General features: G+C 37.8%; 1 protein-coding gene across 7 annotated transcripts in view; it reads right to left on the bottom strand.

Annotated features, from left to right (window-relative positions):
* Lrrc7 (leucine rich repeat containing 7) overlaps window positions 1-26,026 on the bottom strand; it is a 464,597-nt gene that overhangs the window by 312,114 nt on the left and 126,457 nt on the right. The window contains exon 3 of one of the 7 annotated variants that reach the window (XM_087897453.1): window positions 19,164-19,239. The exons of the other annotated variants lie outside the window; for them this stretch is intronic. Within the exon in view, the coding sequence (XP_087753579.1) occupies window position 19,164 (1 nt within the window). The 5' untranslated portion in view covers window positions 19,165-19,239. The remainder of the gene's footprint in view (window positions 1-19,163; window positions 19,240-26,026) is intronic. 7 annotated transcript variants of the gene reach the window in all.

Genomic DNA, 26,026 nt, shown 5'->3' with positions numbered 1-26,026 from the left:
CGGGTTGCCATAAAGCTCTTCACTAACGGCCGTGGATACCCTTCTAGGGGCGCTGTCGTTTAAGCTTGCAATTTCACCTCATTCATGATACGATCTCCTGGCTTAGAAACTCAGCCCTGAGTTCTGTTCACACAGGTTCTGTTCCGATGGACTTTCCCAGCTGCAGTGGACCCTTGAAGCCTCAGGTTACCCTGGTTTCTCTCTCTCTAACCTCTGCTGCTCAGAAATACCCCCCCCCCACAAATCTATGGAGCCCAACCAAAGACTCACTCAATTGTCCAGCCTTCCAGGCTGAAAACTACTAGATTCCACAGATAATTAGATATCTTGCTCTTGCTTCACAGCCTCTGATTCTCATAACCCTTTTTTTTTTTTTGGCACTTTTTGCTTCTGTGGCTCATTTCCTGACTTCACATCTCACTCCAGACCCCTCTGATACATTTTAGAGAACCACTGACATCCTCACGGCTGTGGTGGCTGTCCTCTCCTCTGCCGTCTGTTGTGGTCCCTCCCTGTCCTTACCCCTACTCAAGCCAAAGACACCACATTCAAAGCCATCAGAGCCTCTGCTGTCACTGCTGTTCTATTGTTCTTGCTTTAAGAAGATTTTAGTTATTTTTTTTTAACTCAAGAATGTATCACTCTATAGAGTTTACTGGAGTAATAATTTTTTTACAATACTCTTTGCATCTAATTTAGCAAATGCTTTCATCATAGCAGTACGGTAGAGATTGAATGGTCCTTCCCACCATGCAGGAACTTGTGGGTTTTCCTTTTGCAACTGTGGCAGCCACAGCAAAATCAGGAGACACCTCCCCATCGCTCAGTGACTTGTGTTTTTTTTTTAGAAACATCATGGGGGTTAAAGTATGGGACTAAATACATTTGGGTTACAGAGAACTTCTCCCATCAATGTCGGTTTCCCTCCGCTCAGCACTTCCTTCCCTCTACAGGCACACGTTTCTCAAGATCATTTAAGCATCTAACTCAATTCCTCAGTGGCAGTTGTGATGCTACTGGCTCACAGAGGAGATGTATAGTCAGACACAGCAGTCGTGGGGTCTGGATGCCTGCCATAGGAAGCCCTCTGCGTGAGGACCTGCAGTGCTAGCTCAGAGAGAGAAGCGCAGGCCTTGCTATCAGCCTGGGTGTGTGTCTGGCCACAGCCTCCACTCATCAGCCTACTGGTGAAACCCAAGCACATGTGTGCCAACCTCTCTGGTCATCTCGAGCCTCCCTCTCTTGGGCTGGTAGCCCCGCAGTCCACCTATGATTCCTAGAGCCTTCTAGAATGTTCCTTCATATCACAATATCTATTCCACAAGGACACTTGAGCTGTATGCGGGCACCGAAGTGCCTCAGCAGACTCTGGAGAATCTTTGTCAACAATTGTATTCTTGCCTCTTTTTATATAATTGCCTTCACAAATTATGAATGACAACTTCTTTCAGAACATGTTTAGAATAGGCTAATGAATTTCAAATAAAAATAAGTTCCATGTGTGTTTTCGTTTGACACAACATTTGTTCTATTTGATCTGTATGACATCCCAAGTGTCCCTGACACTAATAGCGGGTTAGGCTTAGCCTCTTTCCCCTTTGGGAGTGTGTAAAAATGTATCAGTGGAAACCATAATTCAGCATCTGAGCACCCATCTTTTCTCTCACTGGCAAGACACGATAGGTCTTGGGTGTTAGGGAATGGCAAGGAGATCTAGCTCTGAGTTGGCTGGGGAGCATAGGAAAATGGCTAGCTTGCTTTCTACCATGTCCTGGGTCCCCAAGCCAGGGTTCTGGGCATATAAGGTGTGCTAAGTGCATTTGTTCCCCAAGGAAGGTTGAACAGCACCTGCCATTCCTGTGGGCATTTCTTTCCTGTGTGACCTGTGTCTTTCTGCTCTGTGTGACAGGATATTCATACCCTGCTTTCCTATTCCCTATAAGGGATAAAGGGCTGTGCTTACGCAAGGTGGGGTTTGCCCACCCTGTTTGTTTTGTTCCTTATAGGCAGAAGTGCTAGGGCAGCCTGAGCATCTACAGGCTGAAAGTCCCAAATGTTCCAAAATTTAAGAATTGTTGAGTACAAACTTGGTGTCACAATCAGAAAATTGTGTGTGACCTCATAGAGGTTGCACTCACAGTATGGGGGGTACACTAAAAGTATGATTTAAAACTGTTTCCAATTTATGCGCATAATATACATGATAAACAAATAAATGACACATTGACATTTATGTCCTCTAAGATGTATGCACACACACACACACACACACACACACACACACACACACACACATCTTTTAAAACACGAAGACCCTTGCCCTTCACCACCTGTGACAGGTGACAAAGTTGACCTTCTCCATTGCCAGCTGAAGCACTCAAGAAAGTGGGTTCTGCATCTTGCCTGTGCAGTGCAGTAGAGCTGACCCTGTTGCTTGGGCCTTGGTGAGCCTGCCTGAGAACATGAGTGTGGGAGATATGGCCCCACCCCTCATCTGCCATAAGGTGGCTTTGCCTAGGCTCAGGACCTTTTTCAGCCAGGCATTCTCGTCTTGCTTCCTCTGCGTCTGGATCACGACTGCAGAGTGTGTCTTTCCTCTTCCCAGAATTCTCCTGTTCTCCTTGCTCAGACCCTACTTCCTGCTGGTCCCCCTGCCTATACTTCCTGTTTGGCCACTGGCCAACCAGCCTTTTATTAAACAAGTACAAGAAACAAATCTTACAGGGTCAAACCATTGTCCCACAGCAAGTGATCAGTCAGAAACTACCATGAATGGCACTGACTTCTAAACCAGATTAACCTACTTGAGAACATGTATCTTAAACAGCTGGGCCCCCGAAATCAATAAAATAGCAACAAAAAATAATATAAAGAATCAATGAAACAAAGAGCTGATTCTTAGAGAAAATAAACAAGACAGACAAAGCCTTACCCAAATTAATCAAAAGGCAGAGAGAGAACATCCAAATTAACAAAATCAGAAATGAAAAGGGGGACATAACAACAGACACTGAGGAAATTCAGAGAATCATTAGGTCATACTACAAAACCTGTACTTCACAAAACTGGAAAATGTAAATGAAATGGTCAATTTTCTGGATAGGTACCACATACCAAAATTAAATCAGGATCTAGTGGTGAACAACTTAAATAGACCTATAACCTACAAAGAAATAGAAGCTGTCATCAAAAACCTCCCAACCAAAAAAAGTCATTGGCTGTGATGGTTTCAGGGCAGAATTCTACTGGAACTTCCAAGAACAGCTAATACCCATACTCCTCAAATTGTTCCATATAATAGAAACAGAAGGCACATTGCAAAACTCTGTCTATGAGGCTACAGTTACTCTGATACTGAAACCACTTAAAGACTCAACCAAGAAAGAGAACTATAGATTAATACTCTTCATAAACACTGCAAAAATACTCAATAAAATACTGGCAAATTGAATCCAAGAAGATATAAAAAAATCATCCACCATGATCAAATTGGCTTCATTCCAGAGATGTAGGGATAGTTCAATGTATGAAAATCTATCAATGTAATCCACTATATAAATAAGTTGAAAGAAAAAAAACGTGATAATCTCATTAGATGCTGAAAAAGCTTTTGACAAAATCCAACACCCCTTCATGATAAAGGTCTTGGAGAGATCTTGGATACAAGGAACATATCAAAACATAATAAAGGCAATATATAGCAATTTGACAGCTAACATCAAATGAAATGGAAACTCAAAGAGATTTGTTGCAAGGAGGTAAGGCACTTATTGGTTCCCACCTGCACAGCTAGCTTAGAACCAAAATAACCACACAGAAACTGTAGTAATTAAATCATTGCTTTGCCCATTAGCTATAGCTTCTTATTGGTTAACTCTTACATATTAATTTAACCCATTTCTTGAAATCTGTGTATTGCCAGATGGCTGTGGCTTACCGCTAAAGTTCCTGCATCTGTCTCTGGCAGGCTACATGGTGTCTCTCTGACTCTGCCCCCTTTCTCCCAGCAAGCCATTTAGTTTTCTTCACCTACCTAAGTTCTGTCCTATCGACAGGTCAAGGCAGTTTTTTTTATTCATTAACCAATGAAAGCAACACATAGACAGAAGTACCTTCCTCACCAGAGATTCCACTAAAATGAGGAACAAGACAAGGCTGTTCACTCTTTCCATATCTATTCATCACAGTTCTTGAAGTTCTAGCTAGAACAATAACACAACAAAAGGAGATCAAGAGGATACTAATTAGAAAGGAAAAAGTCAAACTTTTGCTATTTGCAGATGATAAGTGAAAGACCTGTTTGACAAGAGTTTTAAGTCTTTGAAGAAAAAAATTGAAAAAGGTATCAGAAAATTGAAAGATCTCCCATTGATGTAGGTGGGTCTTCTGTATTTCTGTTGCTTTCATTGGTTAATTAATAAAGAAACTGTTTGGCCTGATAGGTCAGAACATAGGTGGGTGGAGTAGACAGAACAGAATGCTGGGAAGAAGACAATGAGTCTCTCCTTTCCGAGATGGAGGAGGGTTAGAATCTTCCCGGTAAGCCACGACCTCGTGGTGATATACAGACTGTTAGAAATGGGTTAATTGATATGTGAGAGTTAGCTAATAAGGGGCTGAAGACAATGGGCCAGGCAGTGTTGAAATGAATACAGTTTCCGTGTAATTATTTCCTGGTAAGCTAGCCGGGATCCGGGTGGGAACGCAGCCCGCCATTCCATATTACTACATCCTATGCTCTTGAATAGGTAGGTTCAACATAATAAGAATGACAACCCTACCAAAAGCAGTCTATGGATTCAATACAATCCCCATCAAAATCCCAACACAATTCTTTACACACCTTGAAAGAACAATTCACAATTCCATATGGAAAAACAAACAAACAAACAAAAAAGATAGCACAAACACTCCTGTAAAATAAAGGAACTTCTAGTGGCATCACCATCTCTGACATCAAGTTCTATCATAGAGCTATAGCAATGAAAACAGATGGTATTGGCATAAAAACTGATAGGTTGACCAAAGGAATTGAATTGAAAACCCAAATATTAATCCACATATTTTTGAACACCTGATTTTTGACAAAGAAGCCAAAATTATACAATGGAAAAAGGAAAGCATCTTCAACAAATGGTGCTGGCATAACTGGATGTCAGCATGTAGAAGAATGAAAATAGATTCATACCTATTCTCATGCACAAAACTCAAGTCCAAATGGATTAAAGACCTCAATATAAATCCAACCATACTGAACCTGATAGAAGAGAAAGTGGGAAGTAATTTTCTTTTTTTTTTTGTAATTTTATTAAATTATAAAAAGTTTCCATTTACGCCCCTCCTCCCAACGCCCTCCCACTCCCCCCTCCCTCTCCTCCTCCCTCTTTGTCCCCTAGGGAAGTCAGGGTCTCCTGCCCTGTGGGAAGTCCAAGTTCCTCCCCCCTCACGGGAAGTAATTTTCAATGCACGGGCATAGGAGACCACTTCCTAAATATAACCCCAGTAGTACAGACATTAAGTGCAACAATATATAAATGGGACCTTCTGAAATTGAGAAGTGTCTGTAAAGCAAAGGACACAATTAATAAGCCAAAAAGCCAACATACTAAATGGGAAAAGATCTTCATCAACCCCACATTAGACAGAGGACTGATCTCCAAAATACATAAAGAACTCAAGAAATTAGATATCAAGATATTAAATAATACAAGTAAAATGGGGTGCATATCTAAATAGAGAATTCTCAACAGAAGAATTTCAAATGGCTGAAAGACACTTAAGGAAATGTTCAACATCCTCAACCATCAGGGAAATGCAAATCAAAACAACTCTGAGATACTGTCATACACCTGTAAGAATGGCTAAGACCAAAAATACCAATAATAGCTTATGCTGGAGAGGATGTGGTGTAAGGGTATTCTCCTCCATTGCTGGTGGGAATGCAAACTTGTACAACCACTCTGGAAATAAGTATGCTGATTTCTCAGAAAACTGGGTATCAACCTACCACAAAATTCAGCAATACCACCCTTGGAAACAACCTAGATTCCCCTCAACTGAAGAATGGATAAAGAAAATGTGGTGCATTTACACAATGGAGTACTACTACTCAGCAGTTAAAAACAATGACATTTTGAAATTTACATGCAAATGGATGGAACTAGAAGAAACCATCCCAAGTGAGGTAACCAAGACCCAGAAAGATGAGAATGGTTTGTGACCACACATAGGTGAATACTAGCTATACAGCAAAGGATAAGGAGCCTATAGTCCATGACCTCAGAGAAGCTTGGTAACAAGGAGAACTCTAAGAGAAATAGACATAGATCCCCCTGGGAAGGGGAAATAGACAAGATCTTCTGAGAAAATTGGGATCATGAGGGTGGGTGGAGAAGGGAAGTCAGAAGGGGTGGAAAAGGGGAGAAGGTGGGATGGAGAACTAGATGATCAAGATGGGAGAAAGACAGAGATAGAGAACAAGGAAAGAGATATCTTGAGGGATCCATTTGGGGCTAGCAAGAAACCTAGCACTAGAGAAATTCCCAGGAACCCACAAGGATGACCCCAGCAAAAACCCTTAGCAGTAGTGGAGAGAGAGCCTGAACGGGGCTTGCCCTGTAATCGGATTGATGATTCTCTTAATTGTCATCATAGAACCTACATCCAGCAACTGATGGAAGCAGATGCAGAGAACCACAGCAGAGCACTGGGCTGAGCTCTCAAAGTCCAGTTGAAGAGAGAGAGAAGTGAGAATATAAGCAAAGAGGTCAAGACCATGATGTGGACACCTACTGAAACAGTTTACCTGAGTTAATGGGAGCCTTCCAACTCTGGTCTGATAGCGAGGGAACCAGCATAGGACCAAAGGAGGCCCTTTGAATGTGGGTGACAGTTGTATGACTGGGGCAGACTGTGGGGTCACTGACAGTGAGACCAGGATTTATCCGTACTACTTATTCTGTTTTTTTGAAACCCGTTCTCCTTGGAGCAATACCTTGCTCAGCCTAGATATAATGGGGAAGGCCTTGATCTTGCCTCAAAGCAATGTGCTAGACTTTGTTGACTCCCCTTGGGAAGCCTTACCCTTTCTGAAAAGTGGATGGGGGTGGAATAGGGGTAGTGAGAAGGTAGAGGGAGCAGGAGGAGGGAAGGAGTGGGATTTGGCTTGTAAAATGAGAAGAGAAAGTTTTTTTTTCTTTTAAAGAATTTTTTTTTTAAAAACAGCTGGGTCTCATGGTTTCGTGACTAATATGCCTTTACTATTCTGGATCCTAATCTGCAATGGACTGAACATTTATAACATGTCAAATTCATGAGTTGAAAGTCTCATACAGTAAGGTACTGGGATGAGAGTTTATGCAGAGTATTGGGTTCTCTGGGCAGAACCTTCATAAATGGAATTAGTGCTCTTAACCACTGAGACATTTCTCCAGCCCCCATTGACATCTCTTAATCTGGGAAATGACTTCAGAACAGTTATATAAAAGCATAAAGTCATTTGTATGCTTTAGATTAAAGATAAAAGATTCTCTCATTATATAAACTGAGCTCTTCATTATCGTTGGTGAATTTAGTTGAAAATAAATAATTATGAACCCATCATCATTATAAGCTACAAGAAAGAGCCCACTGCTCTGGGGAATTAAATACAGAAATAAATTATATGTAGAAGAGTTATATAAAAACTAGCCCATGCAGCACAAAACAATAGATGCATTTTGACACACATAACTAAAAGGGCAAAAACTAACATAAATAAAATCTAACTTTACTGAGGAATCATTTGCAGTGCATTAGAAAGCAAATAAGGCAGACCTGTGGCACATACAGAGAATAGTTATGAAGTGATAAAATGAAAAATAACATAAAATAACAGACAGACAATATAACAGACAGAAAGAGCTATATGAAAGCCTTGATTTCTTTAGCAGAAAAAGAAACAAACATTGGCAATGTTCAAGACACTGCTTTTTACCCAGCAGAATCAGTAAAACTGGAAAGGAAGACTGTTGCCTCGCCTACTTCTGGGTAGTAAGGCAAGGAAGAGATCCTTCCCCACATGGAACGCCAAAGAACAGAAGGATGCACACAGCCCTGGGAAGCAGGAAACCAGCTGAGAATTTAAGTGCAATGCTATATACAGTATGAATAGTGGTAAAAATGAAACAGTCTTGATGATGAACAATTTTACAAAATCCATAGAATTACAAAATGGCATACCACTGTGCCTATCAATTCCTTGTATACCTTGGGACTGACTTGGGTTCCAGCCTCTGCTTATCTTAGTATCTGAAGGGTTAGGTATCATCTGCTCTTCATTGTACTTGTCTGGATTTTTATCACCCAGAGATTGTAAAATTTTATGCACTCAATGTCTGACATTCAATAAAACTCTACTTAAAGATATAGGTACAAAAGACTCATCACAAAAAGTAAATAGTAAGTATATGAAGTCATGTGTATGCTAATTAACGCTGCCAAGCATTTCTCTTGAATGTGAATACAGCAGAATAGTTACAGTTTAAAAGAATGCACTATAAACAATAAAACACACAGTTTTGTTAAGTATTTTAAAATATTTGTTTTAAAATAAGATCATGTCTACATGGGATATAGAAAAAGACAAGATCTCCTGAGTAAATTGGGAGCATGGGGGCCTTAGGGGAGGGTTGAAGTGGGGAGGGGAGGGGCAGGGAGAAAAATGTAGAGCTCAATAAAAATCAATAAAAAATAAAATAAGATCATGAATCTTATTTAAAGAGACAGGATCGTAATAAAGTTACAAATAACCAGTACTTCAGAGTCATTAGGAAAGAACTTTAAAAAAATTACATTATTGTGCTCAATCAGGTGGGAGAAAAAGCACATAATATAATCATCAGAAAATTGAAATATAATGAAGATCAAGTGGACTTGGATTAATAAATATCTTAAATTCAGAACTTAATAAGTAAATTTCAAACCATATTTGAAATCCAGAAAAGTGAACTGGAAAGTAAAGCAATAGAAACAACCTAAAGGACAGCAGGGAAAAGTTCCAATGCAGAGGGAAAGGTGAGAGCAGAATGGGAACCAATAGGACATGCTAAGGTTGGGGTCTCAGAAAGAATAAAATTGAAATAATAGCCGATGAAACAATGGCTATGAATTTCCTAAACTGATGGAAGGCTTAAACCTACCAATTCAAAAACCAAACTAGCAGAAACAATAAATGGAAAGAAAGTCACACCTCAAAACATAGTAACATGCTGAAAATGAAAAATAAAGGGGGACTATCCAATGGCAGGTAAATGAATCAGAAACAAAAAAATCTCCAGACTAGAAAAATTAAACTTAAATAGACATTTCTTCAGTAAATGACTAATTAACAAATACAAGTATGCTAAGCATGATTAGCTACCAGGAAACTGCAGGCCCAAACTACAGTGAGAGGGTGACAGATCCCAGACTGTGCAGGGATTCCAGAACCTCTATGAAGAATCCCGTGACAGAGGGAGAGTAGAGACCTAGAGAGTGACGGTGGACAGCTTTGCTAAGACACAAAGGAAATTTTAGAGAGATGAACAGAAGGAAAGAAAGTTTGGGGTCCTTCTCTGGAGCCTCAGTCCTCAAGAGTGTTCTTTTCGCAGTGTGAGAATGTAAAGATAAGGGCTGGGAAAGTCTTTTCAGTAACACAATTTTATGGGCAGCAAGAGCAAGAGAGTGAGTGCTTGAGTTGGTGAGAGAAGAGAGAGGAAATAGAGGAGAAAGAGGAGAAAGGAGAGGTGATAGAGAGAAGGGAGGGAGGAAAGAGGGGAGGAGAGAGAGAACACACATATATAGGAAACAGAAAGAACACACAGGGGGTGATAGAGATAGAAATAGAGATGGATATATATTGGTATATATATATATATATATATATATATACCAATCATATATAACAGAAAGATAGATGGCAGATAGAAAGATGATAAAAGATGATAGACAGATAGACAGACAGATAGATAGATAGATAGATAGATAGATAGATAGATAGATAGATAGATAGAGATACATACATATACACATAAGCAGGCAGATAGAACAAAGCCATGATTTCAGTAGCACTGGCAGCGGGGAACATCTTTTTTTTTTTTTTTTAAATCACACCCAACCAGAACAGTACCAAAAAGTCATCTCATATTCAGAAGGCTCTAGAGGTAAAGATACCTCTAGAACTCACTCTGGGGACACAGAGAAAGTATTTTTGGACTGTAGTCTAAAGATATCCTTCAGAATACCACTGGATGCAGTGCTAATACAAGTCAGAACTGTAGGATACAAACTCGTTGTGAGTCATAAATTAGAGTGAAACCCAGAGAGACAAGTATGGCTCTCACAGCCATTCTAAGAACTCACAGAGACATACCAAGGACATGGTTCCGTGTGAAGGACTGCACAGAGACAGGCCTGGTTACCCTCAACTTGCCAATGACACATAGAGACATGCCCAGGACCTGTGTCCACAGAAAGGATTTCAGGCAGAGTCTGGCACCTGCATCCAGGCAAGGAGCTCCATACAAACTACACCTCACCTACTTTCCTTTCTTTCAGTTTTGTATTCTCCTTATTCAATATTTAATTTCAATTTACTGGGCAAGCCTTTTACCACCCTGATCTTCCTCTCTTTTTCTTTTTGAAAAAGGTGTGTCCGAGAGTCACAGATTGGCCTGGGCTTTAAGTGTCTTCTCAGTCTTCTAAAGGCTGGGATTGTTTTAGTTTGGTTGATTTAATTTCTGAAGTTCCTTCTTTTGTATCCTACATTTAGGCAGGACCCCTTTGTCTCACCTTTCCCTTTATTGTTCTCCAATTTTCTTTTGCTTCTCTCCCTTCTGTTCTTTTTCTCTAATAGTAATAGCTAGTCTCACTTATCTCCTTCCTAGTCATAGCTTTCATCATTAGTATTTTGTTATCTACTTTTTTCTTTCCCTCCATAATGCTGGAGCTGAAGGGGCTTGTTTTAAATTGGTTATTACTGTATTTTCCCGTTAGCAATATCTGTTGGTTTTGGTGATCTCTGTTGAGAGCATTATCCTGGATAGTGCTCAAGATCCAGCCTTACATGCTGAGAATACAGACTGAGTGTTTAGCAGCTGAACTGTGTCTGAATCCAGAAGAGAGAAAGGATACCTCAATCTTAGTACAATCTATTTCCACTTTAACGTTGCAAATATTTCCACTAAAAGAATCCAGGTAATCAAAAAATTCACTAACCCATGATAGAATACACATTTTCCTCAGTAGCTCATAGAGCGTTCTCTAAAACATAAACCACACTTTAGGACACATCCTACTAACCTTTAAAGAAGAAATAGCACAATGTTACTCAAACTATTCCATAGCTTAGCAAGGTAAAGAATGTTACCAAACTAAGTTTTGAAGCCAGCATTAGCTTGTCATCAAAGATGATAAGAACACAACAGAAAAGAAAAATTATAAACCAATCTGTCAGTTGAACATGAATTCAAAAACAAATAAAAATCCATTTACTATAACAAATAAGGCTGTGTGCCATGAATGAAAGAGTAACTCAGAACACCAATCTATCAATGTTTCTATATCATATTATTAGACTTATGAATAGAAATCACATGATCATCTCAATAGAAACCTAGAAAGTCTTTGCCAAAGCCCTCATCCATTTATAAGAAATCATTCAAAGAAACTAAGAATAGAAGGAATGTAACTTAACATAATAAACTCTATGTGTGACAAACCAATAGCTAATATGTTATTAAGTAAGGAAAAACTCAAAAGTGTTCCCACTAAAATCAGGAATGAAATAACAGTGTTTATTCCTCCCTTCTTCAAAACAGTGCTTTAATTCTTCATTATAAAACTAAGTTAAGGGAAAGAAAAAAAAAAGGTACAAATAGAAAAGGAAAAGGACTAAATTATTCCTGATGCAGATAATATGCTGCTGGACAAGAGGCCGTAAGGGCAGTAAACAGTAAGGACTGACAAACACAAAACAAAATATCAGAAAACAAAATTAACATATGAAAAATTAAGAGCTTTTCTGTACACCAATAATGAACACATTGAGAAACAAATCAAGCAATCAATATTATTCACAGTTTCAAAAATTCCCAAGAATAAACGTAATCAAAAAAACAAAAGTACTCTACAATTTTCAAACACAGAAGAAATAAATGAAGATACCAGAAGATTAAAAGACCTCTCATGGTCATGGTTTTGCAGAATTAATGTGGTGATATTATATAGCTATATTACCAAATGTGTTTCATAGATTCAGTATAATTCCCATCAAAATTCTAATGACATTCTTCACAGAAATAGAATTTTATTTTCTAAAATTCCTAGAAGAGCTCAAAAGACCCTGTTGTGTGATATTTTGTTTGTGTTCTGACAAATAAAGCTTGCCTGAGGATTAGAGGGTGGAGCTAGCCACTAGTTAACCATAGAGGTCTGGAGGTCTGTGCAGACAGGAGACAGGAAGTGATATGGCTGGACAGAGAGAGGAAGTGATAAAAAGGGGGCAGAGACACGGTCTTGGCCCATTTAATTGGAGAATTCCGAGAGACTAGAAGTCTCTGGTGGCTGCTGTTTGCTTCTCTTATCTTTTAGCTTTTACTCCATATCTGACTCTGGGTTTTCATTGATAAGACTAATTAGGATCCTGCTGCATCTGACTCCCAACATTGGATGCCGTATGTAAACAAACATTTCTTTCTCACTTGCCTGTTCCCAAATATCCAGTGGTTGCTTCTCAAATAATTGATTTGGAGGCTAAATATTACTTATAAATGCTTGGTCAATAGCTCAGGTTTGTTACCAACTCTTACACTTAAATTAACCCATATTTCTATCTAGACTTTACCATGTGAATGACACATTCACCTCCTGTCCTCTCTGTCTGGCTGGCGATGCCTGACTTGGCCCTTCTCTTCCCATCATGCTTTCATTGCCACACCTATATTTCCTACCTGACTACAGGACAATCAATATTTTATTAAACTAATTTGGGTGACAAATCTTTACAGTGTACAAGAGGATTATTTATTCCACAGCAAGACCTCATGCACACAGACCTCTTTTCAGGAGAAAGATCTCTGCTTCAGATAACCTGATAACTGATTTGACTCCAGAGTGAAAAGGAACAGCAACAACAACAAAACCCATCATCATCAACAACAAAAAACAATCCCTCCCCCCCCAAAAAAACAGGGTAACAATGTACAAAAACAGACTTACAGACCAACAAAAAGAATAGAACTAGAATCAAACCCACAATGCTACAGCCAAAAAACAAAACAAAACAACAACAAAAAAATCATCAGAGAAATGACATCTTCAACAATGAACTGGGAGAATTTAAATGTCCACATAGAAATGATTGAAATTCTCTTTCCATCTTTCACCATGTATAAACATTAATTCAGTGTAAACCAAGAAAATTGGTTAAAGTCTTGCCTGAAGCTCTGAAGCTTTTAGAGAAAAACATAGTAAAGAAACTCAAGATACAGGCATAATAAAATACTTTCATCAAAGGATTCCATTTTTCAGGGAATGGTTAACAAGAATTGACAAATTTGAGATTGCATGAATCAAACAACTACTGCATTGCAAAGGAAACAATCAAGTGAAGAGAGAACTTGCAGAATGGGAGGAAGGCATTGTCAACTCTATATCTGATAGAGGATTAACATATGGAATAATTAGAGAACACAACCAGATACTCCAAGTCTAAACAATCCTGTCACAAATCGAGCAATGAAATGGGCAAGCAGGCAGCTCTAAGAGGATGAAGTTCAAGTGGCCAATAACACATAAAATACAGTAAATAACCTTATCCACCAGGAAAATACAGCGTAAGAGCACACTGAAATTCATTACATTCTACCTAATCCAAGTCAGAATAGCTACCAGAAAATATTTATAGCAAACGCTTGTGAGAAAGAAGGGGAAAGGTGACTCTCATACAGTCTTGCTGGGAATGAGCATTAGTCTACCCACTACAGAAAACAGAATAGGGGTTTCTAAAATTTCAAGAACAGAACTCCAGCTTTACCACTTCTGTGTATATATGGGAGGACTCCACGTTAGCATGCCAACAAGATCTTTGCACATCACTGTTCATCACCCCTGAGTTTAGAAATCAGCATACATGCCCATCAATACACATGTAAAATAATTGTTTATATTTAGCTTCATACAGTTGTCTCCAATTCTATTCATTTTCCAGGAAATTACATAATTTAATTCTTTACAGCCGAATAAGGTAATCCTTTATATAATAAAACACGGAAAACAGTAATGTATTTACTACTTATATAAAACGTGGAAGCTGAAACACCATGAAAAGACTTTTATCGAGCTCAAATCACATAGCCTGTAGACACAAAGTTCACTAAGGAAGACAAAACGTGGCATTTCGAAGAGAAACAAAAACGGAAAATTTATTCTTGGCCCACTGGAGAGGTTCCATCAAGCATAAAGAAGATATTATCTGAGATACAGATATTCAGGAAAAGATGAACAGCAACAGAAAATATAAATAACTGGTGACTGCAAGAAGGCATTGACTATGGGAATGGTGGTTGAGATGAGAGTGTGTATAAATACACGCAGATGGTAACTGTAGGGAAGCTGGCAGTGTCTGAAGAACAACAAAATTTTAAAGCAAAATTTGTTATTAATGATTAAATGTTATTAATGATTAAATGTTATTAATGATTAAAAAGGCATATTTTTGTGAAGTAGTCAGCCCATAGTCATATAACTTCCCACTTTGACTGTTATCAAGGTGCTTTGCACAATGTTTTTTATTCTTTTTTTTCACCATTATCAAGTTGATTTTATTTCTGAGGTATCAGAATGGTTCAATATACGTAAACCAGGAAATGTAATACACTGCTTACATAAGCTCAAGAACAGAAATCTTGTGATTATGAAAATTGTTGTGGAAAAATCCGCTCTCAACATTAACATTTTTTCTTATTCTTTATAACACTTCAGTGTACTGTTTGAAATTTTTACATTGAGCTCACATTATTTCTATAACCTGATATATACAGTAAAGACATTTTTACTTTTATCAGAAAAATGAATAAAAAACACAAAATGATAAGAGTTATCTTTACTTAAACAAAACATCTAAAATAATCTTACCAATTCTGCACTGATTGCAACTAGACAAATTGTCTACACTGAGAGAAGCATTGTCTACAAGGAGAAGCAGAACTACAGCAATCAAGGATTATATGAAAAAGTCTCATGATTTCATATTGCTTTCAGTGATATTTATTTATTAAGGATTCAAAAATAATAAAATTATTCTGAGCCCATTCTCCTCAGGTCAATGCTTGAGCATTACTTTAAAAAGTATGGGAATGACCAGGGGAAAGAAGATAGTGAGACGTTCATCCATTTGCTAGTTCTTAGAAGCTCACCTGCTGTGTGGCAGGAACTGCTTGGAATTACTGGGAAACAAACAGAACACTGGCAGCCTCATGTGGAAAATTGATTGAGATTAACAAATGAAATAGTATTTGCTATGGATATTTGATAGAATTAGCAGAGAAGAAGGTTTTCTTAACTAATATATATTAAATTGAATTAGCTGTTTAAATTATGGAAAGTTTTAGGATATTAAAACTGGACTTCCCATGGTAAATCTGAAAAATCTCCCATTGGGTCTATACAAGAAGCCAGAACACAAAGGTACCATACTGGCTTTGTAGACCATCTCTTTCTCAATGTTGAATTGGCTAATTAAGCCAATTCAATTACTAAGTCTTTTTCTGCCAGTCACCCTTCCCAAGAACTCTCAACAGAGGAATCTAAAATGGCTGAAAGACACTTAAGGAAATGCTCAACATCTTTAATCATCAGAGAAATGCAAATCAAAACAACTCTGAGATTCCATCTTACACCTGTAAGAATGGCCAAGATCAAAAACATTGATGCTGGAGAGGCTGTGGGGTAAAAGGAACACTCCTGCATTGATGGGAGTGCAAGCTGGTACAGTCCCTTTGGATGTCAGTGTGGCAATTTCTCGGAAAATTAGGAAACAACCTTCCTCAAGACCCAGCAATATCACTTTTAGGGATATATCCAAAGGATGCTCAATTGTGCCACAAGGACATGTGCTCAACTATATTCATAGCAGCTTTGTTTGTTTTATCCAGAACCTGGAAACAACCTAAATGCCCCTTGACTGAAGAATGGATAAGGAAAATGTGGCAGATTTACACAATGGAGTATTACACAGCAGAAGAAAAGAATAACAGCATCTTGAATTTTGCAGGCAAATGGATGGAGCTAGAAAACATCTTGAGTAAGGTAACTCAGACCTAGAAAGACAATTATCATATGTACTGACACATAAGTGTTTTTTAAACATAGATCAAGAAAAACCAGCCTACAATTCATAATCTCAGAGAACCTAGACAACAATGAGGACCTTAAGAGAGACATACATGGATTTAATCTACATGGAAAATAGAAAAAGACAAGATCTCCTGAGTAAATTGGGAACATGGGGACCATGGGAGAGGGTTTAAGGAGAGGGTAGAGAAAGGGAGGGGAGCGAAAATCAATAAAAAAAAAAACCACATTTTCATCAGCTTTAAATACCAGTGTGATTCTACGCTACTTGTTTGATTTCAGTTTTCTCTTATTTTATACTTCATTTCCTTCAAACAGAATCCTGATGACTGGGTCGTGAGACTCAGAACTGTACTGGGGTGATGTTCACCTTTCATTTTGTAATATGTCTTTTGCCTGGTTAAATTCTTGTGGTTTCAAACATAATTTCTACCTGGGTAATTCAGCTCCCAGGCCTGACTCCAGCAAGCCCCACTGCGATTATTTTCAGCCTACTGAATTTAGAGGCCCGAGACTTTACCTTTCTAAACACAGTTGCACAGTAACAACCTCTACTGGAAGTCAACGGCCCTTTTGTTAATGTTCCAGGTCACAGTTCATCATCCAAAATTACCGTGGCACCGGGAATGTGCATATTTATTTGGTCTTTGTGAATTTCATACAGTATGTTTTGATTGTATTCACCTCACTCCACCAACTCCTCCTACATGTACCCTCCCTTCCCTATCTATACAATTTGGTGCCTTTTTTTTTAAAGCACATCGAATACAATTTGTGTTGCCTGTGTATTCTTGTATATGTGGCCTTGCACTGAGTGAGGTTGGCTGAGTATGGTCAACCTACAGGGGTCACAACCTTGAAGTAAACTGACTTTCCCCTCTCTCAGCAGACATCAATCACCAAGATCTTTAGCTAGAGGTAGGACTTCATCCTTACCTCCCCTCTGCATGCTGGATTTTGTCTGGACTGAGCTTGGGACAGTTGTTAAGAGCCAGAGGCCATGGACGACTACAAGGAAGAAGTGTTTTCCCTGACACAACATGGCAGCTGCACATATGAACACATGAAGTTGGGATTACATGCATAATATGTTCCTTTCAAATTAAGGACTTCCCCTCTCTATCACGACCTCTTTAGTTGGGCTTTTACTATTTACACCTGGTTTCCTTTAAGTGTCAGTGTCCTGGCGGCTAGCCCCATATTCCCAAGAGTCCAGTTGCATCTGCCTCTTACTCTTCTCCCTTTATTTAAACATCAATTTTGCTTTTAGTTTCTTTAATGCCTTTTAAAAATCACGGAGATCTTGAATTATTTCTTAGTACATATACAAAGGTATTTTTAGCATGCTTTTACCATTTTCTTCCCTTAAATATGAGGGTCGCCTTAGTGAACTATATGAAAAGACTCTAAATCTTGAAGGCGTTCCTTCAAAGCTCCTCAAACCGTGATAGTATAGCTTTACGCCAGTCCATCATAAAATCTCTAAATCTGTAAGCAAATGCCTTAAAGACAAATAATTTACATTATAAAAATTTTATCTTGGTTTAGCTGTTTCTAAGTATCCTTCCTCTCATATCCTGTGGTCTCAACTATATAAATATTTGATGGATTTTATGTATGAATTGTTTATCTTCTGCAACTTTTCATTCATAAAACTTTTACAGAATTTTGAAAAGGAAGATTCTTTTCTTGACTTGTATAATTCTTTAGGAATCTGTATTGCTAAGGCACTCAAATACATTACATATTTTATATAGTTTCTATTTTAGAACTTTATTCTACTATAGGATTTTGAGTATGAAAATACCAAAGCACAATTTCTAAAATTTCAACTGTGAACACCATAATTCTTATATACTTCTGTTGGCAAATGTATTACAATCACAATTAATACTGAGAAAGACTTGGAACTTATTGCTCTTATTTTTAAGACTTAAGAACTTATGGCACTAATTTTTATCTTGAAATGATGTTTGTGTGTTTATGTGTCTATGTATGTTAAATATTAACACATACAGTTTGTAATTGCAAATTTACTTGCAGTAAAATATTGATGTATGTGCTTTCTAAAACCCCCTTGGCCTAAACATTTAATTCTGTTGTAGTCTTTAAGATAAATTAGAGAATGAGCAACTTTGGTCACATTAACATGAATCCAAGAGATTTTCAAAATTTTCTCTTGCCATTCACTTAATCTTATTTATCCTTTTCTCTCTGTGGAGCCTCCTTTCTAATCTTTTTATCTACACATTGCATAGTTTTGTCATTGAATCTCTGATTCTATCTCTTTCAAATGTCAGGGTGTTATGGTAAGTACACAGTTACTGCCTTGTGCCTGTGTTTCATTTCATAATACTTGGCTGTTTTGAAATACAACCTTAAAAATGAATGTATGATTTCAAAATTATTTCCTCAAATGGTGTTTGACAGGAATTAATACATTTGTGCCATGGTTGAATATGTCACTAGAAATTATGAGATCCATTTACTCTTTTTATGACTGAATAAATATTGAATTGGGAATATAAAAGTAAGGCCTGGGGGAAGATACAGTACTTAATTCTCACTTTTATGTTAAAAAATAAATTCATTATTACTGACAAAAAATGAGTTTCCAAAAACCCACAATGCCCATTATTCTTCCTAATTATTTTTCTGGTGTAGTAGAGTTTAGCACAAATATTGCTAAGTATCTCTTTAAAATTGCAAGACTATTTGGTCACCATAGCGTTAAATCCCAGAACACAACTGAACCCTGCACACTCAGGCATAGGAAGTATCACAGTATCTACTTGCTAGTCACTCCTGTCTCTGAAGACGTCTAGGCTGTGGGCACTTTGACTTGCATTCTTTTCATGTAGCGGGCTCCTTAAAAAAAAAGAAAATTTAAACAATTTTAATTAACTATACTTATAAATCGACAAATGCATCTAAATGAACATAGTAAGCAAGAACAGAGTAGCTGCCAGTTGCTACATTTCCTGTCAGCGTTTCCCCCAAACACTATCCAAACATTTGAGCCATGGCTGTGCAAATTCAGAGTGTGACAGCATCTCCCCTTTCAAAGTGACACTTCATCCCCATGAGAAGACTGCACACACCATAATATTCCCTTTGCGGCTTTCATGTTGTACTAACAGAACGATGAATGAAAAGTGTACTTTCCTTTATTTGGGAAACTATAAAAAACATAATTTCTTTAAAAGTATCATATAATTTGTTTCCTATAGATCAGAGGAACCTCCAATAATTCTATTTGAGTGAAATTCTATGTTCTCACTACTATAAACATCGATTTAATAATTTCTAGTGATCTTGAAACAAAATAATCTGCTTTGATGTGGTCCATTCCCAAGCAGAAGTGGCTATGGCTGATGTCTTCGATGTATTATTCACAGTGAAGAAAAAAAAACCCGAAAATCAAGCCTAACCTATTCCTATGCACTTGTAATAATCAAATTTTGAAGAATAGTTTCCATGGGGTGAATAAAATTATATACATTCATTTTACATAATTATTTGACTTTTATATGTCTTACCCATGGTTGACATGGGAAATAAAAATGTACTTTAAACTTATTCAGCTGAACACTCTCTCTATAAAGTCTTTCCATTCATAGCTTATATGAGACAATATCTAGGTAATTATTAAATTATCCAGGTTATACAAATCTACCATTTATGATAGAACTGAGAAGTATCTAGTTCAATCAGAGTTAGTCAGGGCTGGGGGATTTTAGGGAGTTCAAGAAGATTTTATTGTTACTTTAACTTAGTTAATATTGCAATCAAATCTTTGAGAAGTGGGGTGAGGAGATGAAGGAAATGTTCAAGATTTAGTTAATTATGACAACTGTGTACAGAAGAACTTAGGTACTAAGGGCTCATCTCCAGAGAGAACTCTAAAGTGTGTTTTGGAAAATTAAAAACATACAGACAGTGTATAAATAGCAATTAAAATGATGAAGATTTTGTTCATTTAATTGACAGAATTATTTATTTGTTTGAAATGTTCAGTCTTAGATGAACTAAGGCTTAACAAACATGTGTTTAGGCTCAAGCAATTTTCTGATTATATATGTATCGTTAAAGTGAAATACCATGTATCTATTAGACTAAACATAAAAAACAACAGCAACAGAAGATGAGAAAGACATTAGAGTTGCTATGGTTTAACCTCTTTATAGACTTGCCATTGTATCAGAGAAAAGAAATCCAGGTTTCCTTTCATGACACACAAATACTGACTCAGCAACAGGATTTCTCTGCACAGAAATGAAGTCAGGGCCCTATTCTCTTGATTCAGTCCTTTATTTTTCCTTGGTTTTCATGCTCTTCAGATATCTGCAGGCCAACGTGCACAATCCACCTCAAAGTTCTGGACATGGGCTTCCTCTCTTGGGTCTGTTTTGGTTATCAAGTGCATACTCTACAGGCCCTTTGGTCCTTCAAACTCTGTATCCCTTGGATGATCAGATTTACATCTTGTAATCAAACTGACTGCTACTTCCTCTAGACTGCTCTCCCTGACCCACCCTCAGAGTTCTACTTAAGAGCATGTATTGAATACTCTGTGCACTCCATACAGTGGTTATTAATTTATCTTTGGGTGAAGAATTTATATTTTCATGAGAATTTCTTTTAAAGAGGTATTTGGTGTTTATGAGTTTGTCCTCTCAAAGGGGAGCAGAGGCCCTGAGCAGCAGTGTGTTTGTGGATCATATTCTCCATGGGAGAGGAAGGTTAGTATTGTTGTTTGGATTTCAACTTTTCTTCAAAAGCCATGTTTGAGTCTTGGTTACCTGACAATAGAACTGTTGGAAGGTGAAGGAACTTCTAACATGTTAGGTTCAGTTAAGACAAATTAGGCCACTAGGAGTTGAACCTGAAGGAATTTTGGCATTCTGGCTCTCTCTTCTCTCTTAACATCCTAGCTTTGCTTCTCCATGCACTGTAGCACAATGTTTGTTCTCACAACAGTACCCCAAACAACAAAACGTACTGGTCATGAGCGGAAACTAACAGTCCAGATAAGCTATTCCTGAAAATCAGTTGATCATCTCAGATATCTTGTCACAGCAACAGAAAGCTGACTTACACTGCTGGGAAGCAAGGAGACCTATTTATAACAAGGCTGTGGTTCCTCTTTATAGCAAATATCTGTATATGCTTTCATGCTTGTAATTTCTAAAAAATATTGCTATGAAGATGTTGGCTAACCATTAAGCTTGACAAAGTAGACAGTCCTAGCACTAGCAAGATTACTGAGAAGTGTGTTCCAGCAAAGCTCTTAGGGTAGTCATACACATATCATGAACTGCTGTGGTTAACATCTTGTAATGGGAATGATTTCTGAAGAATAAAATGCTGAATTAATGCTTAATAATTCCATAAAACTGAAGAGTCTTTGACAAGTTTTATACTACAGCTCATACAGATTCCAAATATGTCCAATTTTAATAAGCAAGATTTAGCTGCACTGACCAGGAACATATCAGGTATTACTGAAATGGTCATTCTACAGTCATCTAAAGGCTGTTGATAAAGGTTAGGTTTAGCTACTTTAATTTTGTTTCCTGAAAAGTGACAATATTTGAACTTCACTGTCTGTTTACATTTAATATGTTGTTAAAATCTAAGCCATCATTTTTATTTTATTATGACAAATAAATTTGTGTCAAAATACATTATTGTACCACCAAAAAGCAATACGTTTTATTTTTTGATGCCCATTTTACCTTCTGCGTGTCTTTTTATGTAGCTCATTTTGGGCCTTTAATGAATGAGAATTCTTAAGCCAGAGTCCCTCATCCACTCAACAGCTGGGATTGCAAGCGTGAACCCCAACATTGTTGACATTTTTAAGATAAAAAGTGTTTGTTTTTATTCACACCAAGTTACTATTTGCTATGCTGAAATGAACACATATTTGAATTTATATATAAGAATATATATATTCTTATATATATATATATATATATATAAACACATATAAGAAAATGTGTTTGAATCCTGTAGGATTTTCAAATTTGAGCAAACTTGCTTCTGTCTCTACCAGAACTGAATGTTTGTCATGATTCATGTGATTAGTGGGATATTGACATTTCAAAATGAAAAACAATGACCACAGACAAAAGCACCAGTTTGTATTAATAGTCTCCAGCACACCAGCATTCATGGGTCCCTTCCCTTAAATAAAATAAAATGCTCTAAGGTATGTGAGTGGAAATTTTCTTCTATTCCCCCAGTCCCAGCTGGTGCAGGGTGTTCTCAGCTGAGTGCCTGAGCCTGAGGTGGGAACCTGTTTCAGAGACTTTTTGAGAGCGCTTACACATTGTTTGAAAACCTTTTAGAAGGCTCCTTGCTTCGGGCTATACTTCCTTTTGAGGCGATTCCGTTTCTTGTTTTCTTAACATTCTAGAAATCAAACCATGTCCCTGGATGCCATAGACATATGTAAACCATGGTAGTGAAGAAACATGCACACTGCAGTATCTGAATACAGTCCCCTGGAGTGCCCTTTCAATCAGCACTTGCCCGTAGTTTGACCTGCGTTTCTGACAAACTACTCAAAAGTAGAAAGCACAAGTTAAAAATCCTCTGGGTGCAAGTTCCTACTTAACACATGATTTCCCAGGGGCAAAGCCTTGTTCAGTTACACTTTTAATCAGCATGTCTGGTCTGACTGCAATATTTAACACACATTGCCGCAGGCTTTAGTGTGAGTGTAGGGAAACAGACCAGACCTGGATGCTAAACCCTAAAACCTGCCATTGCCTAATGTTATAGTTAAATATGATTCTTCATCGCAAACATTGAAGCAATCATTAAATCCATCTATTGAAAACCATAGGGTAGAGGGGGTCTACCTGCCAATTGCAAAGTTTAAAACCTAGGACCCAAAATGGTGCTTAAGTAAAAAGTCCAGAGAACGTAAAATGTCAAGTATGCTTTGAAAAAATATTGATTTGTCTGAAAACTTAAAGTTAATGTCATGGTCAATATTTTCTTAGGGTTTCTGTGACATGATTACTAATTGTTATTGATTTTATAAAGATGATAAAATCCTAGGAGTTGATGAAGTACAAACACCGCATAGCTAAGAAATTCTAAGAGAGTTTTGATTGCTCTGTAACAATTCTCAGAGAATAACAGTAAATGAAGTTGACCCTGAACCCTTGATCAGCTGACTGGAATTAGCCATAGAGAGACCAGCAATTTTGATAAAGAAGACACAAAGGAAGGAAAGGGTGGGGACTAGAGTTTGAGCTTCCTTTGGTTCTGGGAAGAGGGAAGACAAGTGTCCTTTGTAGTGTCTTCAGCCAAAATGTAAAGTCAACTTGTTGCCACTCAACCTCTCTGAGCTAGCAGGTTTCACCCCAGTCTTTCACTCTCGAGTCTTGACAAAAAGAATGACAGAGACTTAATTTGAACCAACACATCATGTCTGTGACTCTGCCACGGCTGCGGGACCAGAAGTTCTGCCAGGCCACGGCCTGAGTGGCCAGCTGGGCACTGAGGGTAGGGCCATGGGGCTTCAGACAATAACTAAAATATCAGTAGATTCATTTATAGGCTTATAAACAGATAGAAAAACATCATTTGGCACCCAACATAGATCAGGTCTTCTGGTCCCATGGCCCCAGCCCTTTCCTATTCTTCTAACCTGATTCAAAGTAGACTTCATTTAACTGTTATTCATTTAACAGTCTTGGAGTGTCCCCAGTATGATCAAAATATCCCACAACAGATGAGCATCTTACCAAGCAAGTATTATGGCAAAGGGCATTTTTTAGAGTGAATCACAGGTGCAAAAAAAAAAATGTGAAAGATCCATTGTCAGTTCATTATTTTAAGAAAAATTATTCCTTGTCCATCCTCAACAAGTAAAAATTAACCACAGTTTTAAGGTCACTTGTAGGTTTATAAAACTTATTATAACTGATATCACACACCTGTAAGAATGAGAGTGAGAAATTTCCCCAGGAGCATAAAATCAAGACTTTATTATTGAACTTGCAAAATCTGGGCAGAGCAAACATGTATGGCAAAAGATCTGCCAATAAATATGGGAAACAGAATTATATGTGACTAGGCCCTAGTTTATGATCCAATATTAGGACACCCTACAGAAGACTCTGTGGAGGGATAAGAGACAAAGCTGATTTAAATTTAATCTGGATAAAGTTCGACATAGTACAGGCCTTGGTACTACATGATCCCAGAAAAGGGGCACTGGACACATGCTGGGGTATATAGAGGGATTCAGAACAACAAATCAGTAATGGTTTGAATGTGCCTAAATTCAAGATATTTGAGGAAATTGTTTTAGAAAGCCATTGCTTGACTACAGAACAGTCTTGGATATTGGTAGTTAAAGTCAGAGAGACATGAAGGCAAAAGGAAAAAAACTACAGTGATAACCCAGAACTGACAGCAAAATCTTGGTTTGGGTTTCAGGGAGATACAAGGGTAAGAAAAGAGAAGTAACATTTATTGAGAATTCAGATTTCACCTCAAGTGAGTACAAATTATCCCATTCAAGTTAGTGTTCCTAGAAGCAGACTCTGAGACCAAATTTGAAGAATTAAGTTTATTTGGATGAGACTCTCAGAAAACACAAATATAAGAATAAAAGAACAAAATAGGAAAGGAAAAGATACAAGTAATCTGTGGAAGGAATGTTGTGCTCTGGAAACTGAGATTCTGTTCTGAGAGACTCTAGGAGAGACTCTGGATGCTAAGGTCCAGGAAGTGGTTGGGAGGCAATCCTCAGCACAAACTCTTCTCACTGATTTCTTGTTGTCACCAATTTCTCTTAGAAGTCTCTTATCAGAATTCACTGCGGCTTGTTTATTTCTTTTGGAGACTTTTTCAAAATTGTTCGTGATGAATTTGCTTCTTTTCTTTCAATGATTCTAATTTTTGTCATTAAATTGAGCGTTGCACAGTTGTTTTGCCTGCCAACATTTCTTATAAAGAGGGAAGTTGATGTTTTTCAAATCAATGCAGGGTTGAGACTCCTCTAGAGGAAGTAGTGAGATCCTCTTCAGTGAGAAGGCCCCAGGCTCAGCGATACGATTCCAGTTCATAATGATCTGATATGAAATCCTATACATTCCATCCTACTGTGACAATGACACCATGCCTTTTTCTATTTCCTGCCTCAGAAAGCTTAGTTATTTCATATTTCCTTCATATTTAAACCTAAACTTCTCTGTCTGACTTTTAAATCCTTCTGTAATCTGGACAGTTAGATTATTCATGCATCTTTATGGAAAGCTACTGAACAAACACATTACAGGACAAAATCAATGCTGCTGAAAGCTACATGGTACAATGACTTCCCAGGTGGCTTACCGTTAACAAGTAGTTTAATATTAGGAAGCAGAATGATCTAGTCTCTCAAAATACTGATGTGAAAAGTCTGCAGTAGGGTGAATGTGATTAGTAGGGCAATGGAGGTTGGGGTTTGGGATTTGGTATGAACACTAGAAACTGATGCAGCCGTTTCCGAAGACAAAAGACAGGGGCATGCATAGTGCTACAGACAGAGAAATGCAGTTTTTTTTTTTTATTCCTGCACATACTAGATACTTTGGTTTAGATGGCTGGGTCTGAAGACAAACCACACAGATATAAAAGCAAAATGGAA

Source organism: Myodes glareolus, chromosome 17, assembly GCF_982192425.1.
Source record: "Myodes glareolus chromosome 17, mMyoGla1.1, whole genome shotgun sequence".
NCBI lineage: Eukaryota > Metazoa > Chordata > Mammalia > Rodentia > Cricetidae > Myodes > Myodes glareolus.
The sequence above is the reverse complement of the archived record's forward strand: the minus strand, read 5'-3'. Positions and strand labels throughout refer to the sequence as shown.